Genomic DNA, 27,505 nt, shown 5'->3' with positions numbered 1-27,505 from the left:
CTCCAGGGCAGTTAGCCCCTCCTCTGCCAGTCAAATACTGGGTTGAACACAATGATTTTTAAGGTCCTTTTCATTTTGGAAAACATTCACAATTCCACCCCCAAAGTCATGAAAGCTGAGTAATTCAAACATGTCCCAGCACTGACCTGGCACCCCTACTTAAATAGCACGAGATGCCATGATTCCGTTTATATAAGAAAAATGGCTTCAAGACTATCATTTTGTTTTTTTTTCTCTGCTAATGAAGAAATCCACTCTGTGCCACTTCTCGGCACGCTGATGAAGGACCACATCCCCCCTTCATGTGCAGAGACTTAAACCTGATCAGGGCAGCTGACCAGTCTTCCAAGAACAAAAGTACAGTGTTATTCGTGCATCATAAGGTTGGAAGGAAGGAAAATGCTGTCAGGTGACAGAGGATCACTTTCCATTCAGCCCCTGTAGGCATTTCCTCTGACTTTACAGGGGATGTAGAGGAAATTCTGATTTAGAACAGACACTTTAACTGTAAAGTTTCAAACAACAACTTTCAGCATTTGAAACATCTGTGGTTACCCTGGATCCATTCTCTGGGATCAGCCTGAATGATAACTATTAATAACAGGTATGGTTATACAAAAACAGCCTTTTGCTTGCTCAATGCCTTGATTACGTGTGGCAAACAGTTAATGAAACATTGGTATGACTGTTCCCATTTACAGAACAGGGAAGTGTTTAAATAACTAGCTGAGGCTGGCAGGCAGAGGCTGGCAGCTTCATGAGGGCAGGACTGTCACCTGTCTTGTTCCGGGACAGACAGCCTCAGCCCAGGTCGGCCACATACTAGGGGGTCCATAAATGTTGGCTGAGTTAAAGGCCAAAATTCAAAATCAAGCTCCAACCACAATGCCATCTATTTAAGGCTGATTCTCCCCAAAATGCAAATGAAGGAAAAGAAATACAGCCAATTTTAAGGAAATGAAAGTAAAAAGCACTCCTAGTCTCAGCATTATGTTAGCAGGGACCCAGTTTTAGAACTCGTGTGCAGGGGGTACTTTTAATCGATTAGCAGCAGCCAAACGACCCTTGACTCACTGGCGTAAGAAGAGCAAAAAGCACGCTCAGATTCAGTTTGGTTTCTAAGATAACACCAACCACTTTTAAACCTCCCCCTGCATGTTGTTCAAGCAGAGGAAGTGAAACGAAAAAGAAACAAGTTTCAAGCGTTGTTAAGCCTTCAAGAAAGGACAACAAAGTGTAGGAAATCTGAAACAAAATCTGAGAATCTGCCCTTAAACTGGGCAACTTGGCTTGTTTTCTCACAGTGCAGCTGGATGAGAAAGTGAGGTGGTCTCTGCCCTTCCTGGGCAGCACTCGTGGCTGTCATGACCTTACTGTTATTTGCAGTAAACAGTGTGAAGGGCTCTGGGGAGGTACGTAGCTGCGATCTGTGTGATGCTATCTTCCAATGAGTGAGAAGTCAATAGCCCTCCCGGCCCCCACAGTCCCACTCACGCTGTTGAGAAGAGAAAGCAGCATTTACATGATGATGTTGGATTGTCAACAGGCTGCAGTAGGGTCAAGATAGATCCCAGCACTCATTTTATTTTATTTTACTTTTTTTTTTTTTAATTAATTAATTTATTTTATTTTTGGCTGTGTTGGGTCTTCGTTTCTGTGCGAGGGCTTTCTCTAGTTGTGGCAAGCGGGGGCCACTCTTCATCGCGGTGCGCGGGCCTCTCACTATCGCGGCCTCTCTTGTTGCGGAGCACAGGCTCCAGACGCGCAGGCTCAGTAGCTGTGGCTCACGGGCCTAGTTGCTCCGCAGCATGTGGGATCTTCCCAGACCAGGGCTCGAACCCGTGTCCCCTGCATTAGCAGGCAGATTCTCAACCACTGCGCCACCAGGGAAGCCCTATTTTACTTTTTAAATTTATTTTAACCAAGTCTAGTTGATTTATAATGTTGCATTAATTTCTGCTGTACAGCAAAGTGATTCAGTTATATATATATATAAATTTTTTAAAATATTCTTTTCCATGATGGTTTATCACAGGATACTGAATATAGTTCCCTGTGCTATACAGTGGGACCTTGTTGTTTATCCATATTATATATAATAGTTTGCATCTGCTCATCCTCAACTCCCACCCCTGCCTCCCTCTTGGCAACCAAAGTCTATTCTCTATGTCTGTGAGTCTGTTTCTGTTTTGTAGATAAGTTCACCTGTGCCATATTTTAGATTCTACATATAAATGATATCATATGGTATTTGTCTTTCTCTTTCTGACTTATTTCACTTAGTATAATAATCTCTAGTTGCATCCTTGTTGCTGCAAATGGCATTATTTCATTCTGTTTATGGCTGAGTAGTATTCCACTGTATATTTGTACCACATCTTCTTTATTCATCCAGCAGTCATTTGAATACGGAAAAATGAGAACCACAAAGCCCTGGAAGTGCGTCTTCTCACTTGGTACTGGAATCCAATGGGCTGCTCCCAGCTATGGGCGATGGCCACCTTTACATACTGAAATACCATTCAGTATGAGGGCTAAGGGTGGAGTACGCAACTTCAACTTTGAAATGTTGTGAATTACCTTTGATTAGGAAGTCAAACTACAATACTTTCTAGTTCTTCAGAAGACTTTTTAAGCAAGCTCTTGTATGCAGCTAACTTTGGCGTCTTTGATTTGCAGTCAAATAATCTCATTCATTAAACCTACCCAGTGCTGGAGTGAAGGCCAAGATGTGTAAAAAGCTACATGGCCCCGGGGGTGACCGAGAAAGTACCTTCTGACTCCATTTCACAGTCTCTTACCCGTCTTAGTCCTATCTTTTTACCAACACCAATGGAGTTGCAGTCTGGCTCCATTTCTTGTGGAGTCCAATATAAAAACATGTGTCTATAAATGTAAAAAGAGAGAAGTAAAGATGAGAGACGGTGGGCGTGGGGAGGTGACAGGCAGCCTCTAGTTTTAGGGCATTTGAACTTGCTGTTCCCTCCAACCAGAACGTTCTTGCCCCAGACATCTGCCTTTTTCCGACAGGGGTATGACAACCATCACTCTCTACTCACTTGTACACACGGACTTCATGCTCCAGAATCGTGAACACTGCCTGGCACGTGGTAGTTGGTCCTCCATAAACACTTACTGTTTCCAGTTTTCTGTTTCCCTTAGTCTTCTAAAGTCAAGTTTCATATCCCTTCCTTAGGTTCCAAGAGAAACCTTCTACCCTCCTGATAAATTCCTCTCATTTGTAAAAAATTAATACATATTTGCTGGAACAGGAATAAAAATATGCTCACAGAGGAAATAGGGGAAAAAGATGTACTGGACCCAGGCATGGAGGGTATAAGTAGTCATGGCAGAGTTTAAAGAAAATGAAAACCTCGAGGATTGGTTAATCAACATTAGCTGTATAAAGAAGTCAGTTCAGAAGTCAGAGCGATAAACAACAAGGTCCTACTGTACAGAATGGGGAACTATATTCAACATCCTGTGATAAACCATAATGGAAAAGAATATGAAAAAGAATGTATATATATATACGTATAACTGAATCACTGCTGCACAGAAATAACACAACATTGTAAATCAACTATACTTGAATAACTTTTTTTTTTAAATTATTTTTGGCTGCATTGGGTCTTCGTTGCTGTGCGTGGGCTTTCTCTAGTAGTGGAGAGCAAGGGCTACTCTTCATTGCGGTGCGTGGGCTTCTCATTGCGGCGGCTTCTCTTGTTGTGGAGCACGGGCTGTAGGTACGCGGGCTTCAGTAGCTGTGGCACGTGGGCTCAGTAATTGTGGCTTACGGGCTCTAGAGCACAGGCTCAGTAGTTGTGGCACGTGGGTTTAGTTGCTCCACAGCACGTGGGATCTTCCCAGACCGGGGCTCAAACCTGTGTCCCCTGCATTGGCAGGCAGATTCTTGACCACTGTGCCACAGGGAAGTCCCTTCAATAACATTGTTTAAAAAGAAGTCAAAGGGAGTTTCTTTCCCAGGAAGAGCTGGCTCACAAAGGTGGAGGACCGGGGGCAGCCATGAGAAGGTGCTTCTTTCCGACGCACTGTTCTGAAGTTCAAGGACATTATACGGGGCTGCACTGTGTAACCTGGTGCCAGGAGCACACACGGCTGCTGACATTTTGATTTAAATTAACTAAAGTTAAATAAAATCACACCTCCAGTTTTAAGCAGCACTAGCCATTTTCAAAGGCTTAGTAGTCGCATGTCGCCAGGCTAGATTTAGAACATTTTTCATCACAGCAGCAGGGTCAACTGGACAACACTGATCTAAAGAAATCCAAAAAAACCTAGGTTCCTCAGCTTCCAAGGAGCTCTGAAATCAAAGGCTCCAAGGGATATGGAAGGAGAAGCAGGGCAGAAGCAGAAAAGAAGTCCCCCAGGAGAGATGTGCATACTGGCTAAGATGTCCTTGGAAATTAAAGCTCCATCCTGACTATCCTGACTTCATAAGGAATGTGTTTTATATTAAACGATTGGCCATCTGCAGTATTACAAGTGAGGGAGGGACAGAAGACAGTCAGGGATAGGGACTAGAGTTCCAGAGCAAACCCATAAGCTGTGAGCGGCAGCGCAGAAGATTCCAGAAGTGAGAAAAAATGGACCAAACTAGGTTTGCAACAAGCTGGCACCTGGGAGGGCTCAAGTCAGCTGGCGCCACCTCTCAAGATGCAAATCCCTCTACCCAAGACAATACACTGCTCACGAAATAAGGCCCGTCTGACTCCTAAGGTACCAAACAGTTCTTATTAAACCCCATTTCAACGGCTGGAACCAAATCCAGAGCGAGGCACACAGATCATGTTTCCATTCAGAGCCCACATAAGCCTACAGCAAGGAAATGAACATTTCAGGAAAAATACTGGCCTTTTTTTTTTTTTTTTTTTCAAGGTTTTTGGGAGGGTGTAAGTCACAGCATGCCAAAGAAGGGTGAGTTCCCAGAAGAACACAGCAGAGAGGTGACCAAGGGGGGAGAATTTATTCACAGGGGAAAAATCCCAGTGCCCTCCGGGAAGCCACTTCCACTGGACACTTTTGAAGGAAGCTGATCCCAATGAAAAGCATTCCTTCAGAGCAAGTTTTCTCCCTGAGATTTCTACCTGCTTCTTTAACTTCTCTACCTGGTTTTCCAGCAGGAATGGTTTATGATCCCTAGCTCTCCATGGGCAGAGACCTTAAGCATATTTTTCTCCTGCAAGACAACACTACTTGTCCAGCCCTTTAAAGATTAAAACTAAAAACACAGATAATAAAAGAGGGTATTATAATTAGTGTGTATTGAAAAGAAGGTATTATAATTAGAGCGTATTGCTATTGAGTATTTCCATAAACATTAGGATATCATGGATCCAGGACAGAGACAGTCTCTAATTCCAAAGGACAGGAATGGAAAGGTGCAAATAATTCAATCTGTTCCCCTAAGAAATGACCTGATTATCCTCACTGGAAGACTTGAGGAGAATGGGAATTTCAAGGATATGACTGTCCTGTCCATTATGGTAGCCAACAGCCCCATGTGGCTATTTACATTTAAGTTAATTGAAATAAAATAACATAATTCAGTTCCTTAGTTGCACCTGCCACATTTCAAGCCATATGTGGCTAATGGTTACCACGGTGGACAGTGCTGATATAAGATATGGTCACCACTGCAGAAAGTTCTACTAAACAGGGCTGCTCACCAAGACAGCTACGTAATGTGTCCCAATAACATCATGGAGATTATGAAGTAAAAAGCTCCCTGAATACCACGTTTCTGGGCTATTGGCATTCTTCTCCACCCTAGTGAATTCCTTGCAGAGGGTTATGTATGTTGTACAATCAAATCAACCTCCCAGGGCTCAGGCCCATTCAAATGGCATCAGATATAATAAAAGGATTCCATTGAGGCTCTCCTCAATTGAAACTCTAAATTCTTTAGATTTCTAAAAGTATGAAGTGTATGTTTGAGTTACCCGTGGTGCGGACATGCCAGGAAAATATCTATGAGTGAGACTTGGTAAAAGAAAGTGCTCCCTTGGAATTAATGAATCTGTGCCCTTGTTTGTTTTTTTTGTTTGTTTTGTTTTTTTCCTTGTTTGTTTTTTCACACCATATTTCAGAGGAGTCAGCAGGCTGTGCGTGGAGTGAGGTCTAGATGGAACCTGAGGATAGGTGGGGATACCAAAGGTTCTGGGACTCTTCAGAGCTTCCCTATATATCTTCTGAGGTGCAATGAAGGAACTATTGTTTTAAAAAATCATGAAGTGTTTGGGGAAGGGAAGGATTGGGAGTTTGGAGTTAGCAGAGGCAAACCTTTACATATAGCATGGATAAACAACAACGTCCTACTGTATAGCACAGGGAACTATATTCAATATCCTGTGATAAACCATAATGAAAAAGAATATAAAAAATAATATGTATATGATAACTGAATCGCTTTGCTGTGTAGCAGAAATTACACAACATTGTAAATCAACTATACTTCAATAAAATTTTTAACAATATATTTTTTAAAAAATTCATGAAATGCTACTGCTGGTGGAACCCTAGCCCCACCATGGGGTCAGAAATAAGGGTCCAGGAGCTGACTTGACGTGTAGGGAGGTTGGGACGGGCCCCCCTGCCTTCTGCTCATTGCAGAAGCATGATGGGAAAAGAAGAAAGGGGCCCACTGACTGAACATCACACACTCCTGGCCTTGCAATGGTTTTAGGATGACATGCCCCTACTTATGATTTGCTAGTGACTGGAGAATTAAGCCTAAACAACATGGCCTGGCATTGAAGGCCCCCATAATCTAATTATCTTTCTGCTAAAAAACCCATTATCAGAAACCCTTTGATATGTTAACGCCTTCTGCCTTCCTCACCCCTGGCATTTCTACCTTCTCCCAAGATCTACTTGTGCAAGGCCAAGGGATCACCCCCAAGGTGCCTGCCCAGGCCCCGGAAAGAGTTCAGTGCCTCTGCCAGCAGCTGTGAGCTTGACTGTGACCAGGAGAATGGCTTCTCCAAGGAGGCCTGGTGTCCACAGCAGGCTGATGCCCACTTTGGCTGCGGTCTGGGAGCTGGAGGTCGGCCTCTGTGTGTTCGGTGGGCACACATCACAGGCAGGCGTCTTCCCAGCTTCCCCTGTTTCCTTGCAGCAAACGCAGAAGCGTGACTCCGGCTAACAAATGGACAGTGGTGCCACTGAGTGGTACTTAGCCCTTCAGATGCAGGTCAACCATTTCCCCCTTTGGAAGGTCATCAATCTCCAACCCAACCCAGAGAGTTCTGCCTCCTTTGGCCTTGACTTTTAACCACCTTTATGGTGAGGTAGGCCTGTATTTACCCCACTCTGAAGGTGAGTTTCCAGAATTAAAGGGATTTTGATTCTCCTACAGCTCTATAACAAAACCTTGCTCTTGTTATACAGGATTTAAAGTCAGAAGATGTGAGCTTTTGAACCTAAAAAATGGTACTTCTTTGCTAGGAGACATCAAGTAAGTCCCTTGGTCAAATTCTCCATTTGTAACCTAGCTGAGTGGGTTCCACATGAGAATCACCTGGGGATCTTTTGAAACAATACTGATGCCAGGGCCCGACCCCAGGGCAAATGAACCGGAACTTTTAGGGGTTTGGCTCAGGCATCTAAAAGCTCCTTAGATGATTCTAATGTGCAGCCAGAATTAAAAAAATAAATACTGTTCAGGGAGGATTTATTCTATATGGAGTGAAGAACTCACTGGGGACAAACTTAGGGCGTAGAGACGGAGGCATGGCAGTACCGGACAGAGGTGCCAGGTCTACCAGCCATGTTTCCCCACTCGGCCTGCTGTTAGGAAAATCACAGACTGCATTAATACTGTACCTTATTATAAATGTATACAGGTAGGGTCAAGTCCAACCCAAGCAATCTTATGTGACTCATAAAAAATCTTTTTGGGATGAGGCAGGGATCATAAACACAATGGCCCCAAGGCATTCGTTTGCTATTGTACATATTCCTTCCAGGAAGATCATTTTTAGATTAATTTTTAAGCACAGATTTTACAAGTTACTATCATTTAAAGGGTGGAAATCCTCTGCCAATCACCAAGGGGACAATAAGCTTAAAGGAAGGTCTGTTTGAAAGATCTGAGGAGCAGGCTTCCTGAGAAAGCTGAATTTCTCAAGTGTTCTGACCCCATGAGGCAAAATGAACAGCGAGTTCAAGGAGACGAACGTGAGAAAGTGTATCTCCCTTTAGAGAAACTAGCAAAGAAGTTAATAAGATACACAGTTCCTTAGATCAGAGTTAACAGTTGTAGATAAGCTTTTCCTTCAGAAAATCACAAAGCTAAGTAGATAAAACACACACAAAAGATAAGTTTTAAGTCAACATGTTCCTGCAACGTAATTTCTCTTCCTAGTCTTTGGGATGTTTTTCTTTTTCATTCTATTTAAACAAACATATATTGAGCACCATCTATATGATAGGTCTAAAAAAGGATCATTTCTGAAATGTTCAAAATGTGAGTATTTTCCTTCGTACAATTACATTTGCATTAACAGGAATCAGTATGTAAAAACAATAAGTTTTAAAAGGATTATATAAAAGGTATTATTCCAGAGGATTTACTACAAAATCCCTTTAAAAAAGAAAGTGCATAAAAGGTAACACTGAAATGTATTATAGTTTGAAGAAAATCTCTCCAATTATAATACAAATTCATGAACCCAGTCATTATGTAAAGAAGCTCATCTGTTCTAGGAAACATTCACTGAGGAGGAAGGATCAGAATGATCTGTGGTCCTGAGTCCAGGAAGTCATCCTGACGGATCTGGTGGGGGAGAAAAAGAGGTCCATGTGACAGACAGGGCTGCTTTAATGTGTTTCCTTAACCGACATTAATTAAAACAACAACACAACCCAACTTCTTTTTTTATGTTGTGGGGAAAATAACATTTATATAGAGCACGGTGCAGGAAGCAGGAATCTAAATTAGCTTTGCGTGCTGGCAGCCTGAATAATGCTTCTGCCAAGAGGTCATTTTTTTACCAAATCCTTTCAAAATGTCACAGTCACAGGCACAGTCTTCGCTACTCCTCAAGGTATAACTTCTTTAATATCAAAGTAATTTGACCAAACATTACATGTCTAATGTCACTCGTGTTCTGCCAGTCTAAACAATTCTGTTCTTCCCTCCATCTTTTTCAGACATCCATCTTTAAGAACATCTGTGAAGGAACCCCAGACAGTCCTTGACCTCTGGGCCTTCCTACATAAAGACCCCCATATCCCTGACCATGTCATGCACCTCGAAGCTCTGGGGAAGAGCAAACCTACAGGACTGGGGCAATGGCCACAGGTTTTTATAAATGGCAACATCTGCCTCCTGATAATGGTGACATAACCCTCAGAAAGCAGACCGCATGGTGTTTAAAAGAGAAACAGTCCCCACAAGAAAAGGGGAAAAAGAAAATGACTCACGACATAGTCTGAACTCCAGTAAGACTGGTGGACAAAACCCTCAAAGAAATGTCTGGCAGAAGGTAATGCTCCAGTCCTAAATGCGGCTTCTCAGGTTCAAGGCAAAACAACGAGGCTTCTGATGCCAACCCTTCCATCCCCTCTTTTGTTATGGAAACATAAAAACACAATGGGACCAGAGTTTTGATCTTATATTTACTTAGAAATTAAGCAGCGAGGGAATACAATGACTAAAAACAGTAAAATGATGAAAAGACAAATGACACTTTATGATGCCTCGGGTGGTTTCACCTTTCTGGACCTCCGTTTCCACGTATGTCAAATGGGATAACTAGACTCATCTCAGAGGGTTGTTTCCAAGGTTACAGGTGACAGGCAAGGGAAAGTGTTTTACAGATAACAAAGCACTCTATGAACGTATGGGATTATTAAAAAACTATTATAATCAGACATGGTCAATATGTTTTCTTCAAAGTTATCTGACTAGATTTTTTCCACTGGTGTTCTTTCCCCTATCAGTCTCAATGATAGTAAAGTTATTCAAATCACTTCTCTTTTCTGTTTCCCTGGCACTAGTTTTCCATCTTCCTGGACAAGTAAGTAAATGACTAGTTTTACAACGTTTGTTGTGCTTTTAATTTTCATTTAACAGCTATTTTAACAATGAAAGACACAGTATATGTTCCCAAGAGATATGCACCAGAAGGCGGTTGGCAGAAATGTTCGCTGAAATAAGGTCCTGGATCCATTGCAGCCCTGGTCGCTGCTGATAAAAGGCACACAAGCCCGTAGTGTCCTGAGGTTTATGCGGCTGCTTTCAACCAGCACAATCCTCAACTATCCACCCTCATCTCTTGGTTTTCTTATAACTTCAAGACCCTTCAACTGAGAAAGCATGATGGCCATGTCTGCTTCCATGGGCTTCTTGTGTAACCCGGGAAGATGATTTAAGAAAAGTGCCGAGACTTTTCAGGGGCTTGCTCCAAAAACTCTCCTGAACATAAATTATTTTAGAGTATGGGTCATCATCAAAACAGACCAGTGTATCAGAGGTCAAGTATTGTCTGGGGCTTCATTTTCCAGAACTTAAAGCTAAATGTGTAAATAAAGACATACAGAGAAGAACAAAACTGCTTTGACTGGCAGAACACAAGTAACATAGACACCTAACATTCAGTCCATTGCTTTTACACAAAAGAAAAGCAAAGCCAATAGGCTTAGAGCAGAGGGGGTTCAAGTTTGTTGGAGCTCCAACAGTTATTCAAGAAGTAACCACTGAACTGTTAAGAAGCCAGATTCCCTCCCGGGCCCTGAAGACATGAGAAGCATCTCATTCACAAACTGGTAACAGGAAACACTCTGAGTTTGACAAACTGCTTTGCAAAGTGCTGAATAAATATAAGTGATTCTATAATTGCCACAAACATCCCCACCAACACCACCATCAAAATCTTGGAAGATTCATGTTTTCAACAGTTTTGAGAGCTCACCAACAGTACATCAAATTTAAAGTATTCTCTGCTGACACAGATGTAGAGAACAAACGTATAGACACGAAGGGGGCAAAGTGGTGGGGTGGGAGGTGGTGGTGGGATGAATTGGGAGATTGGGACTGACATGTATACACTGATGTGTGTAAAATAGATAACTAATAAGAACCTGCTGTATAAAAAAATAAATTAAATTAAATTAAAAAAAAAAAGTATTTTCTGCCTAGTCAGTGCCACAGAAACATTAAGACACAAATTTCTTATTTCGCCTCCTTTTCCCCCATGGATAAAGCAGAGAGGGCATTGCTAACGCATGTCTACATAATTTTATGAAGTCCGCCCCAGAATTTCCACAGAGGAGGGTTCAGGGGTGATGACTCAGCTGGAAAGGAGGGGAGACGTGTCTGGAAGCCGTGCTGACCAAGGAAGCACACTAGTGATGGAGTCTAGACAGCAGGGGGCTGTGGAGACCACAGTGATGGAGGTGCTGAGGCCTTCCAGGCCTTCTTTGGAGACCCATCCATATTAAGCGTCCATCTAAGGCAGCCTTCCTGCCTAAGTCTCCTGAGCATGTGCTGTTTTACCAGGGCTTTCCCAAAAGTGCAACCAGGAGTCCCCTTGTATGTGGGATGTTTTGCATCAGGCAGGTGGAAGGATGTCTTCAGCCACTCTCCACTGCCCCAATACCCCCCTATTCAACGGCCCCTTCTCCAGCCATCCCAACACAGGGAATAACCTACGAGTCAGAAAATGAAAGGCAGGACTGGCAAAAAAAAAAAACAAACCAAAAAACAAAACAAAACAAAACAAAAAAAACCATCCTAAGTCAGGTGGTATGATTTGCTTTCTGACTTTTCCTGGCCTCTGCAGTCATAACACGTTGAGCCCTCTAAAAGATGCACACAAGAAGATAAATGAATCAAAGGCAGGCTGTGATGGATGGAAAAACAACAGCCCTCCCCACCCACAGACTGCAGCTCCCCTGAACTCACAGAAAATAAAGGCTGAACACACAGAAAATCTCCACTGTAAAGGGCAACTTACACAAATCAGAACGTTCGAGATTTCCCACAAGTCCACGGTTCTCTCACACACCACCACACGTGGCTATAAATAACAAAGCCCTTGACAACACACTTGGGGGAAAGGCAGGCAGTCTAGCAAAAAAAAAAAAAAATCTTGTCACCCCCATGTTGCATTTATAAGCACTGTCCCTGGCCTTTAAAAGCAACGAATTTCAAACAGCAACAATCTTTCAGTGACAATGCATGCTGAGCGCCAGGGAAGAATCAGACAGACTGTTCTCCCTCAAAGAGCTTTCCTCCTAGGAAGGGAGTTAAAACACACACACGTCCAGCCACAGGGAGCTTCCCACCAGGGCCGCCCGAGAGGAAGCCAGGCCTGATGGAGAGGCTGTGAAGGGGAGAAATAGGACAAATCCAACTGCAGACCTGACAGAAGAAGTGGGGTTCGGCCAAGCATTGGCTCAAAGGAACAGAGGTGCTGTAGGGCATGAAGAGAGAATGGGAAAATCGTGGGGAGCAGAGGAGTCACAGGTTAGAAAAGCTGAGTAAAACCAGGGCCTGAGGATGCACGAGGGCAGAAAGGGGGCTGGGGGAGAGGCTGGCACCGTCCAGGCCTCCGGTGATCTAACTTATGCTGGGGCCCTCCTCTGTGTCCTAGGAGCCAGGGATGCCCTGACCTCAAAAAGGAAGCAAGGGCCACGCAGTCACCTAGGATCCATGCAGAGGATCCCCAGAAGGCTTCCAGTAGGTCACCTATTCAACGTGACATCTGAGGGGCAGAGTTAACTGATGGCGACGTATTGTGTATTGAAGAGATGAAGGGCGTCCACGGGCAGAAACCAACGAGGAGATCCTTACAGATGACAGAAAACAGGAGCTCAGACTTGCATTGTGGTAGCATAATATAAGAGCAAAACTGCATTTCCTGTAACTATGTTCCTGTTGTAAATAATGTCTGATTAAGAGACTCTAGGTATTAAAATCTGAAAGTTATTCTGATAAGTTGAAGTTGAGATCTGATGAAACAGGAAGCAACATGAGACCAGGTTGCAATGGGAAGTATTTTCTGTCTTTGTTTTTGCCAAGTAAGATGTCAAAAGAAAAAAAAAAAAGTCAGAAAATAAAATTATTTGGAAAAATCAGAAAGTAGTTGTGAGAACCGGTTGTTGCAACTGACAGGGACCCATAATTCTTGAAGACAAAAGTAACTGAGGTGCAAACATGGCCTTATGTTGAGTAAAATACAGAAGCTCATCAGTGAGAAAGCCAGTCATGGGGCTCTCAGAACAGTCTAAAATTAATGTTGAAGGATTCAAGAAAAATTGAGTCCTCACTGAGCACTGACCAAATAACTTTCTCAAGACAAAAGAAGAAGATTTTTTTTTTTAAATGTTGAGAAGTAGAACCACTTCCTGAAAATCCTGACCTTAATTCAGTAATTTATTGGAGACATACTTTGCATACAAGGGAGTGCGACATATTTTAAGAAATGCCAAAAAAAAAAAAAAAAAAAAAGGCTGAGGTGTAATAGCTCCAAACTGATTTAAGGCCTACAGATGTCAAGGTGGTCTGTGATTAAACACCTAAGGAGTAAACATGATGAATGGTGTGAGTTCAGCAGAGAAAAGGATTCCTGGGAGCTACACTTGGTGGTCAAGGGACATTGAGTGGAGGAAGCAGCCTAGAAGGATGCTTTGGGAAAAGAGATGGGTTAAAACCCACTCGTTAACTGACTCGCCCTCAGCAAATCTCTCTCCTGCTAGCCTTAGAGCATTACTTACCCCCAGTTAAAATGGGCCCTGTAGCTGAGGAGGAGTCGAAGCACCATCATAAAATGGGCAGCTACCCTTCCTTGAATCCTTCTCTTTCTCAGTGACAGAAACAAGTCTGATCTGACACACTGAAATCTCTGCACTTGACACCCCTGTGGAAAGGTTTTCATGCTGTTACAACAGTGCTTCTCAAACTTCAATGCACACACGAATCACTTGGGGGTCTTGTTAAAATGCAGATTCAATGCCATAGGTCTGGGGAGGGGCCCAACACTCTGCATTTCCCATAACCCTCAGTGACGCTGATCCTGCTGGCGGCTGGACCACCCTTTGAGTAGTAAAGTGCTGGAGCATCTTTAGTGGCTGTTATCAGGGGATGGTAGAAAGGCATCACTTCTGAGCTCAAGATTCGGGACTCAAGGCATACTCTAAGTCATAAAAAGTAGATGTGAAAAGGAGAATGAGGCTCCTGGAGAGTGAGAAAGTAGAGCCAGCAGGGCTGCAGGAGGAGGGGATGGAAAACAGAAGAGGGCAACAGAGGAAAAGGCTGGCTGGCCCGCTGCTCATTAGAATAAATAGGAGGTGACAAGAAAGAAATTATAAGAAAAAAAGTAAGAGTGCCCAGGGTGTGTTGAGAGTGTTAGAAAGTATTTTAGGAACAATGAACTTCAAGGGATTCCAGAATAGTGAATACAAAATGTTACTCTTGGGTGTTTTTGTCCCTTCTCACATATGGTCTTTCTCTTTTTTTTTTTTTTTTTGCCTAATACTCTGGGTTTTAGAGAATAAAACATAAACATGAGCTGTAGCAACAAGACCGCCATTCAAAGCAATAGTTAGAAGATTCCTCCACTGCTGACTATACAAATGCGATTATAGGACTCACAGTTACTCCCCTGCCTAAAACAGCAGTCTGAAAACTGCCAATGTGGAGCAAATTCTGTCTTTTCTGAGAATATTTTAAGAAAAGAGGTGGAGAAATTTTTGAAAGGCAAGACAAGACTATATTCAGACAAGTTTCCTTTTTTTCCCAAAAAAACACAGACGCTCCTTTAGGGCTTTCTTTCTTTTCCTAGACATAGCAAAGCATTTCATAATTCTCTAACTTAGGAAAACCCTTCACAGACATTCTCACCAGCTCAAAGAAAGGAGAGGATGCAAACACCGTAATTAACCAGAGGGAAATGGTATTCCCACCCAAACCAAGACAGCCTTTCTTCAGCAAGGAGAAAGTGGGAGCTGCAGTAAACATGCCCTTTAGTTAGGATGTCTGCTCAGGCACCTGCACTAGGAACATTCCAAAATAAACGTGGCTTCTTTCTTTTTTAAACAGCAGTTGTCTCCAACAAACTCCAATTGGATGTTTGTGGTATTTGTTAGTTCCAACCTGTGATGACTTTCGATAGTTTTCTATTTTGATTAGCTAAGGATTATGTTTTCTAAGTCAACAACAATGATTTCCTTTACTAACATCCAGAATTAAACATTTTGGAACATAAAAAGGTAAAAATCTCATCTAGTTCAATGCTTGTCACTATACACAGAAGAAAAATGAGACCCAGGGAGACCAAAGGAGGTAACCAGGTCCCCCAGACACCTTGATTGCTAGTATGACAGGGTTTAATCTTCACCAGCTGTCTCCGAGGCAGATTCTTAATCTCAAACTAAGGGTCAGAGCTGGATTAGAGCATTCAAGATCAAGGTTTTGTGATCATTACACATTTGCAACTTCTTTTCTGTTTGGTATGGGGCCTCTAAACTAGGAAAATGATGAAGAGGTTAGGGAAAAAAAAAGTTTTGGTTTGGTGATGTAACAATGCAGACCCCAGAGTATTTGGATGGGGTTGGGGGTGAGGAGCACTTTGAATTTATTTTCTAAGCCAACCAGCAAATCCTGCCATTAGGCATGTAGTCAGGTATTGTGGAAGTCGAAGCTTATAAATTTCAGGGGCACTCGTTAAGAAAAAGAATATAAAAATTAAGAATAGAAATTTAGGTATGAAAGAGAATAGTTAGAATTTAGAGTGGCAGCTTACACATTACAAATTTTAAGAGGCTGCAGATACCACAAATATAAAAGTTAAAAGAAAACAAATATTTTTATTAATTAACTGCCTGATACACCTCTGAAATATTATTGCTACATTTTTTGGTTACATTCTCTTTGATCACCTCTTCCAATGATATTTCACGATATTCTCTTTAGGGAAAATTTAAAATAATTCAATCTTTCCTCTAGAACTGTTGATCAGAATTTGTAATTTATTCTTGAGATAACTTGGAAGTTTTTTCCAGCTTCATAACTCATTATAAGTAATGTCATATAAATGTTTTGGGAAAACCTCTATGAAGTTGCTTTTCCAGGTGAGCTGTAATATTCAGGGCATCGCAAGATGTCTTAAATATTCTCTACCTTGATAACACTCATTAACCACATTGCCAGGGCCCCTCCCAGAGCCAGGAGGGGGCCTGCACCAGGGAGAAGCCTTGAGGTTCCAACCACATCATGGTAAATACACCTTGGCACACCATATATATCCCCCACCTACTTATGCATCCTTGAATTCCTCCAATTCTTCCAAATAAAGTGCCTGTTCTATTCAGAATACCTACTAAATTCCTTGATGGCATAACTATGCCATGATTCAGGCAGGACTGCATCACCTGATGTGTATATTTCATTTTTCCCATCAAGGTCACAAGACAGGCCTAACATTTGACTACCTGGTGTACGGATCAAACGTTATTTTATTTACCTAAACAAATTACATGGGATAACGTATGAAGAACACCAAAGCATTAGAAAAATGTTGGATCTTACCATTATTTCTCTTAACCCCTAGAGTCTCCCAGCACCCACGCTATAATGGAGAAGTGGTTTGTATCAATCGAGGCAGCCTGGTGCAGTAGAGCCTAGCACTTAGGGTCTAGGTCCCCAAACCAGACCATCTCAGGTTCAACACCAGCCTAATCATTTGCTAATTGAGTGGCTTTAATTTCCCTGATCTCTAGAGGACTTACAATGAGCATTATGAAGTCGACCTTGCAGAGCTGTTTGGAGGTTAAATAACACACGTGAAGTGCTCAGCATGGTCCAGGCAGCAGCAGTTAGTGCAGCTACAATCATTACTATGCGTTAGCAGGAAACCTGCCCACAAAATCTCTCGAGTGAAGCTTCCTCAAGATACTAACACCATTCAGAGGGGCATGAGCCACTGTCATCTCCTTCCATAGGAAAGTTCTGCAGAGTTTTAGGATCACCAGCGGTCATCCACAAAGCAGCAGAGTGAATTTCCTGCCACAGCAAATGAATCCTCCATGACGATTTACAACTTTAACAGATAAAGTGGCAAATATTGAAAATACGAACCTGACTCTGTATTTTCCTTCAAAGACACTCATGGTTGTTCTGCCAAGCCCCCAGCTCCCTGCGAGGCACAGTTTTCACAATCCTATACCTTGTATAGTATCCTAACAGCTTTTTACTTCTTTATCTGTTCTGATATTCTTGTTTCCTTAAAAAGGCTTCCTGAGAAGGCCATGGATCACTCAAATAAAACATTTACAATGAAGAAGAAGACGTCCAGATAAGCTGCACCTTGCCTCATGTTCCCAATACCCAGAGAAAATGCAACCAAGGCACTGGGAAATCTTAAAGAAACTGTGTAAGTGAAATCCTGGATAGAACAAGTCAAATGAATACAGCTGAAGTTTCCTGCAGGAAAAGACAAGCCATGAAAAACTGAATTTCCCCAAGGAAATACGACACTATGATTACAGCCAAACTCTTAGCTTTTTCATTAATGAGCAACCTCTCTACTCCGGGGAAAATATGATATAATCAACAATAACTAATTTTGTACCTAACACCTCTGCAAAGGCGTGTTGTTGGTGCAGATCAATCCCCAGTGTTGGAAGACCCAGGGCGGGGGGAAAAATGGTGGCCCACAGACCACAGGTCAGAATATTGAAAGTTATAAATCACACTGACAAACTGTTCAATAAAATAGGTTTTATCCTTCTACCTTGATTGACAAATGCACCTCCATAACGTCTTAGAAAAGACCAAGTTCAACTTCAAACTCTTGACCTGCTCAGAGACCAGCCCTGGAACTGGGGAAAACACTGTCCCAGACCCGGCCAACAACCTACCTTCCTTTTTCCACTGGCTGCTCCATCCGGCACAAAGAGGGACCTTGTAACATGTAAAACACCCAAGTTTTAACACTCACACACCCCCACACCCCACACATACACAGCTGTCCCTTCACCACCCCTCAGGCCCACAGACCAGTGGCTACAATGGCCCTCAGGAAGATGGGTCCAAAGGTCCATGTAGGCTGTAAAAGTTGGTCTACGGCCATCCGAGCAGCATATTTTGGGTTTCCAGGTACCTGAAACTGATCTATAAAGGGGAGACTTTGGACTCAGAGACCCAGGAGTCTCCTCACCCCATAGACAGAGGCTGACCAGAGAACAATAAAAGTAGTGCCCTCTAAATCCCAGAGCAGAGGCTCCTTTTGCCTGTATACTAGGCCTATATTTTAACTGAGCAGAAAAATTGGGGGGGAGGGGAATATCTCATCAGAAAGGAGCAAAAATAAAAACGAGCCGCTTATCTTGAGAGCAGGCAGCCTTCCCCAGATACAATCTCACCCATCACATGCAATTGCCCTGAGCTAAGTCCATTCTAATGATCTATAGCTTCAGCCCTGTGAACAAAACACAGACGCTAGGAAACCCTAAAGAGGCCAAGCCGGAGATCCTAAATTGACCACAGGCAAGGAGGCAGTTGCTCCATGTTGAGTGCCAAGACCTAAAAAGCTGATTATGGCAAATAAAAGACAGATCCTTTTGGGAGGAGAAGAATATTAACCACCTACAAGTTTTCTAAAAGTCAAATCATCCCCCTTTGTGATACTGGATAAATTCTACTCTTCAAAATCATCCCCCTTTGTGATATTGGATAAATTCTACTCTTCCCACCCTCCCCAGCAGCTCTTCCTACATGCCTGGAATCTGGGGTTGCCAGTATATATCTCTGAAAACAGCGCATGTCCAGCTGCTGTCAATGGTCAAGGCACAGGTCACCCGCAGTGGGTCCCACCACCATGACGCCATTATCAGACTAGGAACAGCAGAGTTTTCTTGGGCAAAGAGACTCTACCCTATCCTGATTTTCTGTAGGACAATGACAATCAGGTGACAATCAGGAAGGAGGCAGATCATGCAAGCAAAGCAAATCATGATCTCAGGGGCACTGAATGGATATTAGATGGTAAGTTCCCCTTTCTTGAATATGATATCCCTTTACTCACTCCCTAACTTCCATCCCAACACACATACACACAGATACACCAAGGAAAAGGGCCGAGCAGAACACAAGGAAGACAAGGTTAGAAAACACACAGACACACACAGAGGCAAACGTCAAGTTGCCTTGTGCAGACTCTTATCTTCTCCATTTATAAAATAAAGGTAATGAAAATTATCTTGTCGGTTTCTTCTGAGGATTAAATTAGATAATAATGTCAGGCAGCTGGCTCAGAACAGGTTCTCAAATGTTACTTCTCCCTTCTCCCCACTTGTCCTTGAGATGAGCCAATTTACCTGCTTGGCTTCCCAACCCTCATGACACGCCAGGCAAGAAGGAGAATCATCGTTATCCTGCCTTGGTCAGAAGCCACAAGTAGGTAGGAAGCAACATATTACAAGGGAAAGAAGGAGTGCAAAACAAATGGTGAGCGTTCTTGCTGCTAATACCTATCTGCTAAATCATTTCTACTGCAAATCATGAGTTAATCTGCTGAAGCTGTACAGAAGGCCCCCGAGGGCAGAAGCCAACAAGGTGACAGAGTTATGCTTTTCTGTGGAAATTGGCTAAATAACGCCATGCTGTAGCCAGGAAGGACTTTTCCTCCACACCCTATTTTAAACTGTTTCGGTGGTTTGCATCAGACCTAAATAATAGCCACACTGCTCTTCGGCAGATAGCAGCTGCCCCAGGTCTGCACTTCCCTTAGACCAACTCACTTCACTGCTTATAAACCAAAACAGAAGACCCTGATGAAAAAAGAAACTTCAAAGCTAAGTTTAGATTTCGGCACTTCATTTTTAATGAAAGTCTCCTTTCAACAACCTTCTAGAAAAAAAAAAAAAAGAGAAGATTCAGTATTCACTGGCAAATGTCTTTGGTAAGACTTTGAAAAAGTTTTGCAATGGCTTTGACTGCCCTACATGAATTCAAATGTACAGCTAAAGAGGTTGGATGAAAACTTCTAGCAGCTTTCCATCATGTTTGTCAGAAGCTGACATGTTTGTCATCTTTTTCCATAGGTCATCAGAATAAAAGAACCAATAACACAGTATAAAACAGCCAAATTGCCTATTGAGATCAAAGCCAAACTATTCTCAGTTAAGATTTTACCATTCAGACCAAACACCCAACAAATAGTGACTGCCTGGTTGTGGAAATGCTCGACTGACTTGCAGTGCCTCTAGGAGGATGAACGGAGGCTCAGCTCAGCATTTCCTGGGTGCTAAGTGATATGCCAGGCACTGCCAGAGACCCTGGAGACAGAGAAATGAGTGGGACAAACCCAGTGCCTTTGAGAGAATGGGTAAGGGAGTCTCATCAAGAGCTAATTCTGTCTTACTATTGTTAGCAGCGAAAAGAAAAGAGAGGCCTGTCCCCGGGAGGAGGGAACCTTTAGCTCCACCCAGGGCGTTGAAAGCAGGTTTGCTTAAGAATGACATTTAAGTCAAGTCTTAAAAGATGAATCTAAATTATCCAGGGTAGCTAGAGTTCCAGACAGACAGCAGCTTGAACAAAAGTGAGGTGGCCCAACTGGGGGCCCGGAATTAGGCAGGCACAGAAAAGAATAGATCAATGAAAAACACGTTCAGAGGGACAGTGGAGGGAATGGAAGGAAACACTCAACACCCAACAGAGTGGGCTTTTGACAAAGGGGTCTAGAGTCAATAATGCTTCCAAGTACACAGGGTTAAAATATACATCCTTCTCTGGGCCTCAACACCACCCCCCCATATGTTAGACTCAATGGAGGCAAAGACCAGACCTGTCTTATTCACTCAGAATACTGTTTCCAGGTCTGAGCCTCCTGCCTGGCAAAAAGTGACATTCTATAGATACTGTTGAGAAGAAAGAAATGGGTAATGGCCACTTTCTGCAATGGCACCAATGAAGTGTCATTCTTAATTGGAAAAATATGGTTTAAAAAAAAGAAAATTTTTAAAGTTGTGTTGATAACTGAAATGGAGACCATGTAGCAGGTATGCCGGCTCCACAGACAGCAATGAGGACTCATCATTTCAAGGTGGGGTGTTACCTTGAAAAAAAGGCAAGGAGGGACTTCCCTGGTGGCGCAGTGGTTAAGAATCCGCCTGCCAATGCAGGGGACACGGGTTTGAGCCCTGGTCCAGGAGGATCTCACATGCCACGGAGCAACTAAGCCCGTGCGCCACAACTACTGAGCCCGTGTGCCACAACTACTGAAACCCATGCACCTAGAGCCCGTGCTCCACAAGAGAAGCCACCGCAGTGAGAAGCCCGCGCACCGCAACAAAGAGTAGCCCCCGCACTCGCCGCAACTAGAGGAAGCCCGTGCGCAGCAACTAAGACCCAACGTGGTCAAAAATACATAAATAAATAAATAAATAAAGGCAAGGAATCCAAAATGTGATGAGTATCTTATAGAAACCATAACTGGTTAAAAATAAATGGCCTAGAGGTAAAAAATGTGCTTTCTGGGAACAAAAGCAAACAGACCAAAGATCAAATTCTGGACCTAGCAGTTTCCAGAACCCTGACAAAATCAGCAGTGATTTGGGGGAAGAAATTTATCCGTACAACACTTTTACCAACATTGAGTCCTCAACAAGGATCTCCTGTTAGGTATTCGAAAAGTAAAAGTTATATTTTTCAGATCTGAAGAGTTGTCAAGCATTTAAAGTTTTCCCCCAAAGAGCAATTACTTAATTTTGGGCATTTAGGAAGAGTGAATCTACTAAGTCAAAAACAAAAACTAAAATATCTTTAAGTATGTATCTTAGTGAAGTTTGCTCTTATACTGAAGTCCTTGGCTCACTTGTCAATATACTAAATATAAGATGGATTTTTTAAGTAACCTAAGAGAAGGCTGTGAACAATCTCATTTCCTCTTATCTTACCATGCATTAATATATTTTGAAAAATGTAGTGACAGATTACCAATTACGTTAGGAAAATCCTGAAACCATTTACTTCCATAGAAAATGAAATGCAAGTGGAATTAGGTTTCCCACCTCCATTATAGCTACCTTTGACCTTCAACTATCTTCAAAATGTAATTTCACATGAATACTAATCCAAAATGATTCCTTAGTTCAACCATTTTGTGGCTTTAATTCCATAAAAATATGAAATCTGTGGCTTTTGTAACACTGTTTAAAAGCCCAAATAAAAAGCCAGTTGGCTTTTAAGCTAATTGTTTAAAAGTGTGTATATAGATGAACTGAGATTGACTCATGAACTACTGAGTCTGGAATTTGCAAATCATAAATCTTATCCTCCTAAGCAAAGACTAACAGAATCAGGGCCCGCTAATTTCCTTCTTTCGTAATCTAAAACCAAAGTTTTAACGATTTTTAAGGTACACTGAAAATTAAGGGTGCCGTTTAAAATATTAGCAAAATATAACTCAGTTCTTAAGAGTTTGGTATATAATCAGAGAGTCGAACATTCTGGTACTGCAAAGTAAGAAAGCTTCCAAGGATGAAACAGTGGAACTTTATTAGACTGTAGAACTCAAATTTGTGTTAGGATTTTTTTGTTTACAATAGTCCTTCCTCATTATCTTGAAAACTCCCATCTCCATGCCACCTTCAGTAAAAAAATATAACTTTTAAAAATTCTCAATCCACTTCAAGAACTGTGAAATGTCCCATGTAGAAACTGGTCCATATTTCTTTTAGACAAGACCAAAGGTAAGTCTGCCTCTGGCCCTTGGTAAACAGAATGTGTGCCTCAGAGTGACGGAGGCTGTCAGATCCTCCACATTTCATCCCAAATCCACACAGGGCATCTCCAAGTTACCAAACAGGAGTAGAGAGACAAAAGATGTTAAAGATGAAGGGAACGTAAAATGATCCAAATCTAACCATGTCCTTTCACAGATGAGGAGACTGAGGCCCAGAAACGTCCCAAAACTCCAAAGACTCCATTACCAGACCCCAGATGCAGGTTCTTAGTTCTGTAGCAAAGAGCTACAAAATTTCTAACTTCTAAGGTCTCAGGGGTTCGGTACTTTACATAACAAATACTTCAGAGTTCAATTCCTGCATTTTTCTCCCCTCAAAACCTCCTAGACACCAAGATCAGGTGAGCAGGGGGATTTATGATTTTAACCCTTCCGTTTCATTTACACCAAACAATTGCACAGAACCTTCAAGACCGCAAGACGGGGTTGTCCTGCTCCAGGCAACATCTCCAGCAACTAGCACCTAGCAGGCACTCAGTAAATAATACTCCGCCTTCCACCTGACAAGCCCCACTCCCTGCCGCATCCACGCCAGCCCGCAGTGGAGCGAGACAAGTTTCCTTTGGCAATCGCCCTTCTCCTTGAAACTTTGCTACAGCAACTCCGGGCCAAAAAGCCGGTCCGGGGGCATGTGGCCCTGGGCAAGAGCTGAGGATGGGGGCCCTGCCCTTTCGGGGCACTGGGCGATCCCGGGCCGGGGACCAGGTGTGCCCGCCGCTCGCTCGGAGGCCGCCCGGGCCGCGTCCTGCCTCCGCCGATCACCAACTTCTCAAACTTCCCTTTCCGGGGGTGGGGGCGGCCCGGGACGCAGCGCCCTTCCTGCCCGCACAAAGGGGGCCGGGCGCGCCCCGCGCCCCCGCCGAGACCACTTTCCTAGTCTTTGGAAAGAAAAACGCACCCGTCCCAGCGCAGGGTGCTGGGGCGCGGGCACCGGGGCCACGTCCCGGCTTCCGCCCGCCTCCCGGGCCGACTGTCAAGCGCAGCCCGGCGGGGCCCCGGGGACCCCGGCGCCAAGCCCGGGCGGGGGCCACTCACCCGACTTGGGAACGTGCGGCGGGATCGTGCTGGCGATGCGTGTCCACAGGACGATGTGCAGCGGCCACAGGCCCCCGAGCAGCCCCCGGCCCATGGCAGCCCCCGCCGCTCCGCATAGACCGGCCCGAGCGCGCACGCCGCGCCTCCGCGCCGCGCCCTGCGGACCCGCGCGGGGCAGCGGTGCGGCCAGATGTGGCGCCGCAGAGGGTGGCGGTGGGCGAGGCGCGGGGGGCCCGGCGGCCGAGGGGAGCTGCGCGGGAGGCCGGCCCGGCCGGCGGGTGCGCGCGCGGAGTGTCGTCGGGCCGGGCGCGCGAGTGACTCACGACTTCGCCCGGGCGCCGCGGGGGAAACAGGAAACTCCTCGCCAACAGCTGGGCAGGACCTCTCGCCGCCCCGAGCCTGCTCCCCGTCTCGGCTCCCGGTCCTCGCCCTCCCTCGCAGCTGCCAATCACGTCCCCGGGACCGGCCCCTCCGGGGCTTTGGCAAACTTTCAGCGGCCTCGCGCGTTCCCGCTCCGAAGATTGACTACGGAGCACTAAGTGCACACGTTCCAGAAAGTCACTGAACGCAGAGAGTGTCTGCGCTCTCCAAAGCACCCCCACCAGCATCCTCCCCTTCCCCACAACCCTCTTCGGGCTGTTCCTAAGTGCTTCAGAGCTGGTTTTCAAACTCCAAGTGGCGACCCAAGAGTGGATGCTGAAATCTAAGTTGTGAGCACTTTTTTTTTTTTTTTTTCAAGTAAAGTAGTAAAAGTATTTCCTCATTAAACTTTGTTTCAATTGTGTATGCCTAAACCATCACATTGTAAAATGTTTATTTTACTGTAGGTGGAAGTCCAGAAGTCTGTTCTCAAACTTCAATGTGCTCATGGACCCCCTGAAAATCTTGTTAAAATGCAGATTCTGCTTCAGTACATCTAAGAGGCAGCATTTCTGATAAGCTCTTGGGTGGTGCCTCCCATTTTGAGCCGCCTCTTTCTTCCTGGGGGTGACTCAGTGAGCAATTACAAACGACAAGCCATCCCAGAGTGATAATGGTAATGGGAAATGTTATCTTCAGAATGTATCAGGTATGGCAGAAAGTGTGAAAGTAAAAGTGGCCTGGGAGTCAGCTAAGTGCCAGGGTTTGCCTTCCAACACTGCCTGTGAAGGGACAGAACTCTGAGCCCCTCCCCTGCAAAAGGGGACATCGGTGGGAGCAGAACAGGACGAACTTTCAACTTTCCCTTCTTGCTAAGGTGACCAGGTTTGCCCCCAAACTATCCTGGTGTACATCTGTTTCAAAGTTGAATTATTAACAGAACCCCCTGTCTCTTTCCCATGTGTCTTGGTGGGATATTGACTCATATGCTCATCCTACTTCCAGCCCCCTCAAAGAGTTAGATTCACTATAGCCCTCTCTCTGGTCAGGAGATCTTCCAGCAGGTTACACAATACACTCCTTTATCTGAGACAAAGCTTGTTTGCAGAGGCAGGTGGCCAGGCTTACTGGGAATAAAGGCAACTAGCTCTCCCTGGAAACCCAACCCCTGAAATCTTCCCTGTCAATCTGAGAGTTCTTTTGCTTGATCCTGGAAGTTAAGTCTTGTCACCATTGTTCCACCCAACACAGAAGCTGACTTTTAGGAAAAGACCACTTCCTAGCTCTTGAATTTAGGATGCAGGAAGTGGCGTGAAATCAGCAGGGTTGGGCATCTTCCTTCCCACCAACCTCCTTGCCAAAGCCACTTGAGCAAAGGAGGAAAGTTGAGTTCAAAATCTGTTTCTCCCCATTTCCTCCACAGGCCCTGCCCATGCCACCGCCACCCCTTGAGCAGGAGTCTCCCAGCCACTCACCCCCAATCAGGGCCATTCTGGGCCTTTTCACTCAATTTCTCAAAACCTAGCGAAAGTCAAATTTTCAAAAGGCAAACCTGATTATCCCAACCCTTCTATTAAAATCATTTGATGGCTTCCCACTGCTCTTGAGACAGAGGATAGAAATGAGATCCTTGAAGGTGCCTTGAGCCCCTTCTCTCTTGTAACCTTGGGTTTCTCCTCTCCCAATGAGAGGACCTCCACATTCCTAGAATGCACCCCTGTGTTCCTCCCACACAGAGCCTCCCCACTTCCCCCGGGGCACACTTCCCTTCCTCTGTCCTTCCTTCCACCCAGCCCTCTCCTGGTTTTCCTTGGGTGAATCATGACTTCCTTGATGGGCAAGCTTTCCCTGACCTCCCTGAATAGACTTTTTTTTTTTTAATAAATTTATTTATTTATTTACTTATTTATTTTTGGCTGTATTGGGTCTTCGTTGTTGCGTGCGGGCTTTCTCTAGTTGCGGTGAGTGGGGGCTACTCTTCATTGTGGTGCGCGGGCTTCTCATTGCAGTGGCTTCTCTTGTTGCAGAGCATGGGCTCCAGGCACGCGGGCTCAGTAATTGTGGCTCTCGGGCTCCTGAGCACAGGCTCAGTAGTTGTGGCTCACGGGCTTAGTTGCTCCGTGGCATGTGGGATCTTCCTGGACCAGGGCTCGAACCCATGTCTCCTGCATTGGCAGGCAGACTCTTAACCACTACACCACCAGGGAAGTCCCTGAATAGACATTTTATTATGGGTCCACTTGGCACCATATGCCTCTCCTTTTTAGCACTTACTACACCTCCTTTCCCTTCTCCCAAATCAAGTCCAAATTTCTTGAGGACAGGAATTATATCTTTTCCTCCATTCACTATTGTATTCCCAGGACCTAGCACAGAATAGGTGTTTAATAGACATATGTTGGATGAATGAACGAATGAGGTAATCAAGATTCAGAAGAAAATTGTACTTAATCATCTTAATTATTTTATAACTCGGGAAAAGGCATTCTATTACTTAACAAACTGAGATATAAACAGGATAGATTTTAGCCGAGGATGATGTCATACTACTTCCTTTTCTTAAAAATGGAGAAGTCTGTGGTTTTGTTTTGTTTTTCTTTTTTTCTAAATTCACCCAGTTCCTCTGGACAGTATACATACACTTCCTTACTCCCAGAAACACTGAGGCAAATAAATGCCCAATTGATTCCAAAGGCCTTCTTTTCTATATTTATTGCAAAGAACAGATATTTTACATTGTTAGAGGCCAGGTTTGAGGTATTTGATTCCAGGGTGGAATATTTAACTGGTGGTCTCTGTCATCATACAAGACTAATGTTGATTTTAATTTTGTTTGCCTTTAATATTTCCAATTTCATCCTCAATCTCCTGTGAAACTGAGAGTCTGACTTTGGCATTGCCAAGTGCAAACTCATCTTTCAAAGAGCATTGAAGTGCAATCAGAGACACGTAAACTTGTGTATACTGCAATTTGACAATCTTACAAATTTGTCAATATGAACTTCCTTTAGGAATTCTCACTGAAAGAGCAGTCTGATACCCTTAAGCCATGGTCTTCACATATAGTTGTATATTTAACTTAATATAATTTTCTGTGTATTCACATAGGCAGTTAAGATACAATCACAAAAACTGGGCCTTTTGCAGATGGAAACAAAAAGATAAAAGTGTGACTCAGGGTTTGAAAAACAAGGAAGGTAATTTTTAAGTTCTCATCAAATTGTAAAACAATAAAAACCAACTGGAATGAAAGTTAAACAGCTGGAATATCTTCGTTTTCCCAGTTTTACAAACTCTGAACAAACACACAGAAAACAACTGGACTGGATCAAAATGTG

The 27,505-nt window shown here is 43.8% G+C and overlaps 1 protein-coding gene across 1 annotated transcript in view; it reads right to left on the bottom strand.

The window, feature by feature from the left end:
• TGFBR2 (transforming growth factor beta receptor 2) overlaps positions 1 to 24,029 on the bottom strand; it is a 94,850-nt gene extending 70,821 nt beyond the window's left edge. The window contains exon 1 of the mRNA XM_036868562.1: positions 23,808 to 24,029. Within this exon, the coding sequence (XP_036724457.1) occupies positions 23,808 to 23,901 (94 nt within the window). The 5' untranslated portion in view covers positions 23,902 to 24,029. The remainder of the gene's footprint in view (positions 1 to 23,807) is intronic.
• Between the last annotated feature and the right edge of the window lie 3,476 nt (positions 24,030 to 27,505).

The sequence above is a fragment of the Balaenoptera musculus genome, chromosome 11 (genome assembly GCF_009873245.2).
Source record: "Balaenoptera musculus isolate JJ_BM4_2016_0621 chromosome 11, mBalMus1.pri.v3, whole genome shotgun sequence".
NCBI classification, from domain to species: Eukaryota; Metazoa; Chordata; class Mammalia; order Artiodactyla; family Balaenopteridae; genus Balaenoptera; species Balaenoptera musculus.
This window is presented reverse-complemented; position numbering and strand designations above follow the sequence as displayed.